The sequence below is a fragment of the Fusarium sambucinum genome, chromosome II (assembly GCF_050947815.1).
Source record: "Fusarium sambucinum isolate potato_lamoka chromosome II, whole genome shotgun sequence".
Taxonomy (NCBI): domain Eukaryota; kingdom Fungi; phylum Ascomycota; class Sordariomycetes; order Hypocreales; family Nectriaceae; genus Fusarium; species Fusarium sambucinum.
In genome coordinates, this window is record NC_139293.1 from 3,931,381 (window position 1) to 3,944,212 (window position 12,832).

The window sequence follows — 12,832 nt, forward strand, 5'->3', positions numbered from 1 at the left end:
TACTTTATTATCTGCTGTTCATTCGTGGTGGCTGCGAAGCCATGACCGTACTATCGCCCCAATGGCCTCTGGTTGATGATGCGCCGACAAATGTCCCGCTTCGTCAATAGCATAAAGTGCCAAACGATCGTTTCCTTTCCAAAAGCCTCCTTTTTTGGAATCCCAGCTGTCAATATTCGACGTCAATTCTCCATTCTCGTAGTGCCAGGCATTGTATTTAAGGCTGCGGTACAGTTCCTGTCCTCCCCATGGCTGGTTGTCTAGCATGCTCATTTGTCCTGGTGTGTTGCTACGATTGTTAGCCGTTGAAGTCGGTCTTTATATTTTGATCAAGTACTCACATGATAATATCATCATTCCCGTTTATGAAGAGGACTGATATGTTTGTATTGTCCAAGATCCAGGTCAACTCCCGAGTGACAGGCAAATGAAGGTTTTCGGCCTGATCCCATCGCTTGTTGGTGTCAAAATCAATTAGATCAAAGGGAAAGTTCTTGAAACCAAGCTTTTGTTGAACCCAACGTTGATTCAAAAACTTCCACGTAGGTCCGTGGTCGAGGTTGGAGCATATGGGAGGTTCTTCGCAAGGATGTCGATCTTGTCTAGAGTTAACATACGTTCTTACGGCTTTTATGCTTCACTGTTAATGAGAAGAGAGCAGGTGTGCTCACCATCGTAGGGGTCCCAGCCTCCTTTTTTGACACCATCCAGAAAGTATTCGCCAATAGTCTCTTCACAGACTTCGTTCGCGGCTTTACACTCAGGAATGTCATAAGACTCCCGGCACCGGATCGCCAGTTTTTCACACTCTGGTATCGCTGCAGCCATGATAGTACACGCTGTGTTGTTCATCAGCGGTGCTTTGCGACCATCCTTGGCCCAGTCCTTGCAGAAAAAGTCATAGTAACCAATAAACTGCCGCGTTGCATCTATATAGCCATCCACGATGATTGCGGATGAGATGTTGATGCGTGGCTCAACGCCTAGCCTCTTATTATTTTGTTCTTGGGAAGCAATGTGTTGTGTATAACCTGTCACGTAATGGCCACCCATTGATTCACCAGTGATATGCCAAGGTCGACCTGCGAGTTCGGGAAAGACGTTTTGAGAAAAGGTTGAGAGGAAAGAGTGTACATCGCGAGCACCTTGTTCGAGGCTGACGGCAATATCATCACGATCTGTGATTTTCGAGAAACCAACACCTACGGGTTGACTAAGAAGAGTGAGTTAGATCCCCACGTCAACGCAAGAGTACTTACTCGATATAGACAACGTTAGCTTGATCGGTCCAAGAATAATCTAGGCGAAGAGTTGAATTCCCGTCTCGATTAACGACACAAGGCCCACTGCCCATGAAGAGGCCCATCTCTCCAGCTGCACCAGGTCCACTGAGAGGGCTGCATTAGCTAGGCTTGGCTTGCTGCAGATGATGACTTACCCGCTCATCCATAGCAGCAAAGGGTCTGTCTGAGGCTTATTACGACTTTCAAAGTACCCTGAGAATATTAATTACGCAAATTCAATACTTTATTGTATACATACAGAAGAACATGGACTTATCAGCCGTGACATTGACGGTACCTGTCCATTGGCGCGATCCAGCATTGCAGAGATCGGGAGACTGTTCACGGACGGTGAAGAATGGCTCGGAAGTTGTTCCATCAGTCAGTGGTTTCTGTTCCTGACATGCAACATGTTCAATTGTCGCCGCTAGGGCCAGTGACGCGACGTATTTCGCAAGCCACATGTTCGCGTCCTTGATATTGAGATGTTTCGTCAAGGAAATTACTAATCGTGTTTTGACGAGATTAGTGGACATGGCATAGTGGGACTCTATTCTATAAATAGGGATGATGACTTTTCAGTCATGGTAATGTGCTTACCCTACATTCTTTCCAAATTGTAGAATAATGTCAACTTGAGCAGATATCGCTAGCAAACGTGATCCATAATGAAGAACAGTAAAACTTTAGCATACAATCACTCTCCTTGCTTTCTTAATGTATAATTCTCTCATCAAGATGTGGCTGCTGTGTGATGGTCTATGCAAGCCTCACTTTAGAGAAAACCGTCGAATTCTGAACACACGGTGGTTTTGGGCTGTTACCCCATTGTCCTTTTAGACAAAGACAACCCACTCGAATATCTATTGGACTGAATCTTGAAGTCTGTCCTTTTGTTCCGTCATGTTCGATTACTCTCCCAAGTTGTCTAGATTTATGAGTTGAACGGATAAGGAGCGGTGAGTTGGCAATAACCAGTCGTGACGTCATCTCATCTGAGATAAAATATGGCCTCTTTGGGCCTCAATGAGGTGAGCGGGAACCAGAACCAGAGTGAGACAGTTGATCTGGCTGACGCGCTTCATCAAACATGACTTGAGAATACCACTTTCCATCACATAACCATTTCATTCATACCAAAACGTCAAAAATGTTGACATTATGGTCATTATCCAAAGTGAAACATTCAAGTTACTGTGGCTGTCACACACAATATTTAGGTTCGCTACATAAAGTTTGCCACTGTTTGTGTGTTTGTTTGTTATTGCCTGGTCGCTTAAACATGAGGACGAGTATGGAAAATAGTTTATGGGTGCTCGTTTAAGTAAATACAATTCTTTTAATACCCTCGTCCAAAGTTGAACTAGCATACATTTCACATTAGCCGTAACTAGTACGATGAACTAACAGGTCTCATGTGGTGGCACAAAGATGGGAAAAAGTAAATGACAGATGTGTGATTGCTCAAATTCCGGTCACTAAAAAAACACAAACGCACGGGCACCCGCAGTAGTCCCATCCTTTTTTTCCCTCCACGGAACTGGCGGAAATATGGGCCGTCTTGTCATGCGTCTCGTCTCATTCACTCCCTCCTTTCAGTCATAGTCACTCGCTCCAAACAGCCACACTTTATTTTGTTCTTCATACATCTATCACAAATCAGTACATGTCATCATCTTACCAGAGCCCAAAGATACTGGCGATGCTCTCATTTCTTGCTCTAATAGCCTATCCCTCTTGACAAGGTTTAGTGTCTGACCAAGGTTCTCTTTGTTGGCGTCAACGTACTACAGGTACCATCTGAGCGGTACCGATATTCTTTGTCCCGACTCTTCTTTCTTATCTCACCTGGGCCTTGATCAAATCAAATGCCCGTCTTTGCGTCCGCGCTGGAGAATACTTCACGGACCTCAACTAATTTCATTTTGGAACCTCGTTATCAAAACCACTTCGATTCTCATGTATTCACAAGCAACACAGAACTATCAACAACACATCATGTTTATCCAAGGTATGTCCTTCGCAAACAGCGTGAGAACCTTGAGTTAACACAAATTTGGACCAACACACTTTTGTCGCTTTACCAAACGCGCTCTACGAAGGTAAGACGAAGCGAATTATGAGAGACTCGACTAATCATGTGAAACTACAGACGACGATGACTTCTATAAAGACGCCGTACGAGCAGCTATAGAAAGCCATAACCTACATAACGATAAATGCGAAGTTACTTTCCGACTCAAGTACAAGCTTACTTACGGGGGTCCTTGGTATTATATCTGGCTCGAAGAAAAAGAGCTTCAACAAGTAATGCCGATCGTCGTACTGGCCTACTGGAAGAATCTTGGAGGTCGCTGCCAAACGACACAATTTCTCAAGTACCACGTGTTGAGGATCCTGGAGGAAGAAAAACGACGGTACAAGGTGCAATGGATAGGCTATAGCGAAGAAGAGTTTTCATGGGAGACCAAGAAGAAAATCAATGGCATCTGTCCTTGGGCTGTGCTGGCGTGGAAGGCTCGGAGTTAGGGCGGGGAAATCTTTGCGGGCGATTGGCGCACAAAAAATGGGCTGATTTTTTTGACATTTTCCGAGTTTGGGCGGGTATAGCTTTTGTTAGCGTCGTCACTATACTGATTGGGTACTTTATAATTTCAGTAATTCACAATAACGACTTGGCAGTTTTGTACTGAACATGTGCCACATGCATATTATGGAGAGTGATTATGAGTGTTGGCCACTGGTGCAGTGATAGAAGTTGATCTGGAATCAACGTGATTCAGATGGGCATGATATATGTGAACCGATTACCCTTGATCAAGTAGAACCTGCTAAACGTATAATAAGGCAAGAAAGAAAAGAGCAAATACCATCTCACAACCACAAATACCAATACACTCATCTTTAAGATCTTTCCAACAGAAAACCGACAACATGACTGAACCAGAAAAGCACGATGAGCCTACCAAGTCAGACAATCCCAGCGAGGTCAAAAAGCCTACCAATGTCCAACAGTCCACTGAAGTAGTAGAGATTAATGAAGCTGAAAAGCCCACTGTACCAGACGACAGGCCTACCAGACCACCAAAATCCGAGAAAACTGACAAGTCTACCAACGTTGACAGATCTGGCAACGGTGGCAAGTCCAAAAAGGCCAAAACATCCAGCAAAGCTAAAAATGTTCCAATAGGTCATGCGGTCCACCTGGAAGCATCGAAAGCCTTTGCCAGGAACGCAGAGTCAAGGCTAGAAAGCATCAATTCCAAGCTCGAGAAGAAGGAGACAAAGAAGAAAGATCTAAAGAAGAAACAACCTTCAACAAAAACCAAAGCTGAGATTGATGAGCTCGATAAGAAAATAAAAAAGTTAAAAAGTGAACGAAAGATGGCTAAAAAGGAACTTGAAGGCTTACGGGGGGGTTTAAAATTTTTTGAAAAATGTCTGAAATATTGATTTGGATTATACGCCCGTTCAGTTGGAAAAAGGCCAGGGATAGAACCACCCGAAACACTAATGGGAGTGAATCGGAATTCACTGTAGTTCTAGAATGGTGATTGAACAGGGGAATTGGATTAGAGAGTGAATCATGGTATTATTGAACACATGCAGTGCTTATAAATCCGAGCCTACTCCCTGTGTACATTCGACAGTTTCAAAGTCAGAAGAAAGACAACTCCCAAGTGTTTGCGAGTATAGGCCCAGCCTCTGAACAATGCCAAAAATCGCCCGTCCCACGCTCAGCCACTTCACGGCCATAATCTCAGGAAGGAAGGTCGTCGACAAAAAACAGGCCGAGCTCACAAAGGCCAAGGCTAAGATACAGGATCTGGAAAGACAGCGTGTCGAAATGATTGAGAAGGAGAAAACACTTGAGGCCGAAGTGGAAAAAGCGAAAGAGTCGTTAGGCAAGGCTATAGAATTATTAAGGCATTAAGACTATCGCCAGGAATATAAATAAAAAACTATTATTTTTATAATCCTTAAGCTTTTGCCTAGGCCTTCTTAATTTCCTCTAGGTTTTTAATAAAGGTTAATCTATTTATATAAATTAAATTTTTAATAATAATTAAATCTAAGGTTCTCTTAAAATAAAGTTTCTTTTATAATATAACTCTTTTAATATAAACCTTATAATAAAGGCTATAACTTATAAAAAAAGCTTTTATTATACTAAAAATAATAATAATTTCTTTTTTTTATAATTTTAATTAATTAATAAGCTAATAATATATTACTTAATTAAATAAAATTAAAATTAATTAATCCTAGTCTATACTTTATTATATATAATTAACTTATTATAATTCTTATATATAATATTAATTATTATTATTAAGCTAAAGGCTATTAGTCTTAGTTATTACCTTAATAGCTTATATTTTAATATAATTAAAAATATAATTAAAAGGCTTAAAAATAAAGGCTTTTTATATATAAAAGCTAAGCTTTTTTATATAATAAAGAAAAAAAATACCTTTATAAAGATTAAATTAATAGCCTTTATTTATAAGTTAAATCTTTTAATTTTATATAAAAAGAATAAAAAGGAAAAGCTAAAGGAAATATAGCGGCTTAAAAAGATTATCTTAAAGAAAGAGGTTAAGCTATTTAGAGGGTAAATTATATTCTTTAAGGCATTTAATATAATAATCTTATATAATAATTAGTTTAATTAATTAAAAAGGTATATTATAATAGCAATTAAGGCCTTTAAGTTATAGCCTACTGATTATAGCCTAAGACTATAAATATATAACTGCAAAGGGCAGCTAGGTTAGTATTAAGCTTAGGAATAGAATATAGCAAGAGACGAAGGGGCTATACGGATAGGGTATTAAACCTACTGGAAGAAGGCTAGACGAAGAAGCCTAAAGCCAAAGGCTTAGTGCAGATTATCTAGTTAATTAACTAAATAACGCTGCTTCTATCGTAAGAGATTCGTGATATTATCAACTAGGAAACAAAAAACTATAGTTTGGAACACTCGTTTGATATTAACGAACTACGTCTGTGGCAGGGCGTTAACATAATCTGAAGAAGAAGTTATTGAATGCTAGCCTGTGTACCTCGAATTTGTATCGTACGCCATATACTTTGTGGGTGCTGTTGACCTCATTATCTGGGCCGATTTCTCATTCAGGTAGAGACAGAGTCGGTCTTACACAGTGCCTCCAGAGCAGCTGGTAGATCTGGTTCTCGACTGTCGTCTGGACCGAAACCGCGGTCCAGGAGGTATTTGGTATATTGTCTGCTACCACTAGCAACAGCATAATAAAGGAGTCCTTCGCCGTCTTTGTCCTTTGCGTGTTTTAAATCCGATACTAAGTCTGATAAAGAGATAGCGAGGTCTATCTTTCCAAAACTCACAGCTTCTATTATCGGACAGCGACCATGCCATCCAGCCCTGAGAGGGTTTACCCCAGCTTTGAGAAGAATGTCCAACGCCTCGTTGTTATCGTTCAATACTGCACGTCTCATTGCCTCAGCTCCTAGAGATCCGTCCTTGTCATTTTGAAAGACCCCATTTTCGATAAACATCTTCAAAATGTCATGACGGGCCTCGTGTACGGCTGTGATCAAAGGCGTGTAGTACCCTGGGCCTGGCTCATCTAAGCGAGCCCCGAATTTCACCAAAGCTTGAGCAATTTCGAAGTCACCTCTAGAAACAGCCAGAGACAGTGGTCGGGTATTCGCGTATGATAGAGCGTCTGGTTTCGCGCCGCGTGCAAGAACGAGCTCGACGACATCGATATTGCGTGTGAAAACAGCAACATACATGATGCTGTCAGCGTAGGTATTGGAATAATTAATGTCGGCTCCTCTATCGAGCAGAAACTTAATGGCTCCTAGGCTTTGACCTTCGGTAGCTTTGGTCAAGGGGGTCTTGTCATCGTAGTCCTTGCGATGGATATTGGCGCCGTGTCTCAGAGACTTTTGCATCGCCTGGAGGTTTCCATGGTAGGCACCCCAGAGGAGAGCTTTGCAGAACTTGTGCGCATCTCTATCATAAAGACACCAATTTAGAATATGGTAGAACCGTCGATTGACTCTGCAGAGAGCGTTCAAAACATTGGAGTGATGCAGATGCTCTGCGACACACTCGACTATCTCTGTTGGTAGATTCTGGAAGAGCATGGTGTGTTTGGTTAACCTGTGTATATTATCGTAGAAAAGTGAACATACGACCCATTTAATGTCTGCTGATAGAATTACGTGAGAACTTAGACTCGAATCCTGGCGTGGGCTTAGCCTTTCGTCGAATCCTGCTGCGCCTCTTATAATGAAGTCTTGTAAGCGCCGCTTACTTCATGTTTACCTCAGAAAGCCATGAAAATCACATCCCATTCAGAAAAATCCGGTCAATTTGAGACGTGAGAATGGATATTGATGGTTACTGGTGATTCGCATTTGTGATTTCTAGTTCCACATCGTTCATGATCGACTCCGGGAAATGGATACTGTATAGGCTTTATACGGTCCTTAGCCTTCGTCAGGCATACGGGACACTCCTTAGTCCTTACGATCCTTAGATTGATAGTTATGCTGCATAGTCCGGCGGAGTCTTCCTTCTGGCTCACATCCCTCTCCAGCCTGACGAAAATGGTAGATGCTTACACTTAGTACACTAGTACTTGAGAAATATAGTAGTAAATATGGTTTGATGCACTCAAACAAATGAAACTGTGGTCTCGTTGACGATTCTTCGACGCCGATATACTGACTATCCTTAGAACTACTTTCAATTTATCAGGAAGTATAATCTATGAATAGCCGGGATATCATTGAAAACTGGAGTTTGAGACTCTCAATCCCTTCTTGCATCGCCAGTGATTGACCGACGTCATTCTGCAACCCCGAGTTGAAATATGCCCTGAAAATGACTGGTTTAACGCCCCTGTTACTTTTTTCTCAATTCTTCCTCCAGCCTCTCCTTTTCAATACACCTGTCACATGAAGTAGACGGCAGGGTAGAATCAAACCAGATCTCTGTCGGCCTGCACTCTGCTGTCCCTACTTGAACGCATACGAGGGTCCCTGGTGTGGTGCAGATGAGGTGGTTGCAGTCAGCACACCAATACTTCGTCCAGTAGATTTGACACATGTTTAGGTCAGCCTTAGTTTCTAATCGAGTGCTGTAATGTAAAGGTACGTTGCGAAGTTTTAGAGGTTTATGTGAAGGTAAAGTTCAGATATGGATTTAACCCAATTTATAAGTCTCGCATTCTGCTGATCTGTGTGTAACAATGTTTATACGCATGACCATTCTATATGTTGTTAGAGAAAGCAAGAAGGTGAAGTGATAAAGTGCCCAATTCTACAGTGTATGGTATCAAGAGATTGTGCTAACATTCATCGCTTCGATTCTAAAGATGTCAGTGAATTAGAGGCACCTATTGTGTTTCATATATGCCTGCAACCCTATGGCAACCAAAGCCATATATGTCTTGTATCGCCGCACACACAAAGACTAGTCATATGATGGAGAGAGAGCCAAATGAATCACCATAAGAATATCATCATTGTGTGATTTACTATACTATCTGTATTCGAGTGGAAACATATTGCAGATTTCAAGCCCCTTTGGTCTGATCTCTTTAAATTTTTCGTTGGATAATACAAGGTGTCCTCGTTACTCGATTACAGCCAGTGCCCTTCAGCTCGAAAGTTTGGAACACTTGAAAAGATCAATTGTATATAATTTGAGATCACATCACTTTTCAAGACATCAGAGCTTCCTCTTTCTAGTTCTCTCGCTCAGTGGATTTGTTGCACGGCAAGCTTCTATAATTGTGCACTGTTGGGCTCTCTATCTTGCGCCCTGGGCTATTCTTTGCAGGGCAGGGTTGCGGTTCACTCTTAGAAGTAATGAGCCTGCCACAGTTGCATCAAGGATTACGACACGTTGCCTTGTACATGTTGTGATTTATTTTGGTTATTTTGTATAATCTTAAATATTGTTACACCTGCACTGTTGGTTCAAATGTAGATTTAGGTCGACATCAAAGGAAGGCAACTTTTGAGAATGGTCATTGCAGTAATTTATCCATGAATACTTTCAGTCGAAAGTTCTTTTGGCATTGATCAGACATCATTCAAAGATTCAAAGACAGTCTGAGTATAGCGGCGAATATCCATATGACCTATTTATCGTTGTTCTGTGTGCGTGTAGGTGTTCAACTGCCCGCTTTATCGGATTTCCGTGTCGAGAAGCAGAGATGGACCCTTGGATCTTTGTCCCTTTTAACAGGGGCTTTGTTTTGGGGTTCATGGTTCGGTGGTCTTTGTAACACCTTGTTTTGCCGTGATCTTTGGCAATAGCCATTGCGATATGTAAGCGTGAGTTTTATTGAGTCAGAATAAATTCGAACTGTACCAAGACCGTGACTTGTAGAACTCGGCTGGCCAACTATGCTTCGATCCATTTCCATGAACGTGTTGCTGTCTTTGATCAAGAGTGAATGCAGTTTTGTATCCACCGCGGCAAGGAGGGGGCTGAACTTTTAGCGAATACTGTTGTGTCGTTAGTGCTTACTTCCCAGCCTCATTGAGCGGTCTCATTGAGGAGAGATGACTGTACTTGTGTCAGAACAGCGAGATTATCCGGCCTGTCTCGGAAACCAGTGGTAATATTGGAGGGACCGCGGCTATGCAAGGGATTCCTTCGTGCTTGATCTCGCCGACCACCGACTCCATTAATGACAGGGCCACGAACCATTCATTAACCTTCACTAAATCCCAACGTCGCCACGTCTTTTATGTTCGCTAATACTTGATTTCTTTGAAAAAAAAAGAAAACATGCCGCAGGATCAACAGAAACCAGTAATTCTTTTCGTGCATGGTGCGTGGCACCAGCCAAAGCATTACTTTCTCCTTATCGCATCCATCGAGAGGCAAGGCTTCACCGTCATCGCTCCAACTTTGGCCTCGGCAGGGTACGATGACTCAGTCGATGGCAAGGCCTTGGATGACGACGTTAAAGCCATTCAAGATTTGGTTGTGCCGTACATCGATAGCGGGCGGAAGATCATCGCAGTGGGACACAGCTATGGTGCTGTACCGCTCCAGATCGCTGTCAATGGATACACCCAGGCTGAGAGAGAGCAGAAAGGGCAACATGGTGGATTTGTGTCTGTGATATTTATCGCGCCGACTCCTGTTTTACAGAAGGATATCTCCATGTACGACTCTGTTGGGGGACAGTATACATCAGCTTGGTTTCATGATGTATCCGTGAGTTATTATTGCCCGCTCCAACTCAGTAACTCGATCTAATTAAATTCTCAGGACACACGTCTACCTCTGAAGAACGATAAGCTTATGGAAGCTTTCTTTACTGATGTGGACAAGAGTGTCGCTGATGAAATAATCCCAACACTTTGCCATCAGAGTAAAGGTCCCTTTGAAGTTTCCGTTCCTTGTACGCCGGCAGACCTGAACATCCCCAAAATATTGGTCTTGTGCAAAGATGACCCGATTTTCACCAAGGACATCTTGACTTTTGTTGCTGATAAATGGGGAGCAACAGTTTTGGAGATTGAGTCTGGACATAGCCCGCACTTATCGGAGACGCACAGGCAGTGGATTGTTGACCTTGTCGCCATTGAGGCGGAGAAAGTATGAGGTGCATTCAACGTCTTTGTGATTCTCAGAATACTAAGACATTAGTAACACTGAAATTAGCCCACTTGAGGTTAAAGAAGAAGACCGCGTAATGTAGTAGGGGAAGTTATTACAGAACAAGAGTGACAATGCTGAAATAGTCAGTCGTCTTTCCCTTGAGAGTAAATATTTCTCCGTTCATAAATTTGCCTATTCATCACCTCTCGGCTTTTGGCGTCGCGTCTCTGAAGCTGTTTCCTCCTCCTCTGATAACCCTTCCGCTTATCCGACAATGTCACAAAACTGGGCATCCGATTTCATTATTTGTTGCGACTTTTGAAGCATTCAGCCAACATTTGTCATCTGGGTTGTTCTGAGCAGGGTCTCAGCGCCGAGTAAGACGGCATGAATGATCTGAGACCTCCTAATTATCACGACGACAGGCGCGCCTATCGGACCACCACAATAGGTATGCAGGTTGACCAGGATAATCTCTTGGCTTATCAGGTCCATAAGCAACCTAACTGATTCAATTCGCTGACTGCGGCAGTTCACAAGGAATAAGCAATGAATCTGACAAAGACCTAAGATCTTACTCACTCATCACTCTTGTGCACGTGATGTACAATGTGTATTGGGAGAGTTATCTGATCAGTCCATCCATTCGAAACAAGACACTCAATTCCAAGTTATCGAATCATGTACGATATGACGACGAAAGATTGCGATAATTTCCATCCTAACATTGTGGATCTTATCTCTTCCTACACCATTCTCTCATCTTTGGCACCATGGCTCTCAACACTTGACTTGCACAACCTCAGTCTGACAAGTCGATCCGCTTACACCTTTATACACTCTTCGGGCACAATATTCGGCTTTCTGTCTAGGCAATCGCTTTGCGATGGACGTGGTCTTGCAGCTCGTCAAGCCTTCAAGGGTTCATACCACCGAAACCCCATGCCCGGTCGATGGGATATCAACCCTCACATTGTAGGTGACGAAGAAATCGAGGTATATCTTTACAACGTGAAGTGTGATGAAGCAGAGGCTCTTCCGTGCATAAAGTGTGGCATCAATGTATGCGAAGAATGCCGATGCTATCCACGTGCCGCCCCCGCAACCGCTCGTCCCAACCGCCGACCGCACTTGAGAGGGAACTTCGAACTAGACAACATCATGTGTCTATGTGAGGAATGTGACAAGAAGACAGAGGAGGAAATAAGTGACAAGTTTGTCAATTTGAGATGTGATTGCGATGTCTATACCCGGTGGATCTGTGTGCGATGTGAAGATGAAGAACGAAAGTCGACAAGACAGTATTTTGCAGAAAGAACACAAATGGAGTGGGATTGGATGGTTCGCTGCGATCTTGACTTTGGAGATGATTGTGAGCCCTCAAAGACGCTCCATGATCATGCTTTCGAGCGAGCTGTATGAACTTCTTAAAGTCCTTTGTGTCATGGAAGATTTGTACTAACGTATAGATTTAGTTCTGGTGTACGTGCGGTAGGACTATATCACACAGGACAGTACCGCGATGTACCTGGTGCAGAAGGCGACATTTGCCAGAAACTGAGTGGTATCTAGAACAGCTGAAAATCGGTTCGAAACACCCGTTCTTTGACGACGTAAGTGTGCTTATGTTGACAAAGTCGAAACTTCTGACATCTTGCTCCAGAACCCAAATTATCCGCGATGGGTGAGCGACAGGGACAACAAATACCCAAGCCCATATCCTAGACTCGGCTATCGGAGCCGAATTGTTGGGTGTGGGGAGTTTCAAGGTGAAGGTCCAGATGTTGATACATTAGAAAATTGAGCCTTTGGCGGAGATCAACCTGCAACGTATTGTGCGTTTGACCTATGGCTGTCGGCGCTTGACAACAATTTATAGTGGCTATTTGCTAGACAATTGTTGATGAAGCTTATCGATCTGCCTAGGTAT

At 42.7% G+C, this 12,832-nt stretch overlaps 6 protein-coding genes across 6 annotated transcripts; 4 read left to right on the top strand and 2 right to left on the bottom strand.

The window, feature by feature from the left end:
• Positions 1–18: 18 nt before the first annotated feature.
• Positions 19–1,747, bottom strand: FSST1_008189 (Alpha/Beta hydrolase protein; the record flags this gene model as incomplete). Its single annotated transcript, XM_083225047.1, has 6 exons — positions 19–289; positions 342–597; positions 672–1,213; positions 1,260–1,388; positions 1,439–1,496; positions 1,543–1,747. 6 exons carry the CDS (start codon positions 1,745–1,747, stop codon positions 19–21), a joined length of 1,461 nt encoding a protein of 486 aa, XP_083084150.1.
• A 1,495-nt stretch (positions 1,748–3,242) lies between these two features.
• FSST1_008190 (uncharacterized protein) lies at positions 3,243–3,812 on the top strand (the record flags this gene model as incomplete). The annotated part of the gene is made up of 3 exons (XM_083225048.1): positions 3,243–3,294; positions 3,329–3,385; positions 3,436–3,812. 3 exons carry the CDS (start codon positions 3,243–3,245, stop codon positions 3,810–3,812), a joined length of 486 nt encoding a protein of 161 aa, XP_083084151.1.
• Positions 3,813–4,217: 405 nt separating this feature from the next.
• Positions 4,218–4,736, top strand: FSST1_008191 (uncharacterized protein; the record flags this gene model as incomplete). Its single annotated transcript, XM_083225049.1, has 1 exon — positions 4,218–4,736. One exon carries the CDS (start codon positions 4,218–4,220, stop codon positions 4,734–4,736), a length of 519 nt encoding a protein of 172 aa, XP_083084152.1.
• A 1,683-nt stretch (positions 4,737–6,419) lies between these two features.
• Positions 6,420–7,418, bottom strand: FSST1_008192 (ankyrin repeat-containing domain protein; the record flags this gene model as incomplete). Its single annotated transcript, XM_083225050.1, has 1 exon — positions 6,420–7,418. One exon carries the CDS (start codon positions 7,416–7,418, stop codon positions 6,420–6,422), a length of 999 nt encoding a protein of 332 aa, XP_083084153.1.
• Positions 7,419–10,080: 2,662 nt separating this feature from the next.
• Positions 10,081–10,905, top strand: FSST1_008193 (alpha/beta hydrolase; the record flags this gene model as incomplete). The annotated part of the gene is made up of 2 exons (XM_083225052.1): positions 10,081–10,515; positions 10,570–10,905. 2 exons carry the CDS (start codon positions 10,081–10,083, stop codon positions 10,903–10,905), a joined length of 771 nt encoding a protein of 256 aa, XP_083084154.1.
• A 687-nt stretch (positions 10,906–11,592) lies between these two features.
• FSST1_008194 (uncharacterized protein) lies at positions 11,593–12,706 on the top strand (the record flags this gene model as incomplete). Its single annotated transcript, XM_083225053.1, has 3 exons — positions 11,593–12,318; positions 12,378–12,515; positions 12,566–12,706. 3 exons carry the CDS (start codon positions 11,593–11,595, stop codon positions 12,704–12,706), a joined length of 1,005 nt encoding a protein of 334 aa, XP_083084155.1.
• Between the last annotated feature and the right edge of the window lie 126 nt (positions 12,707–12,832).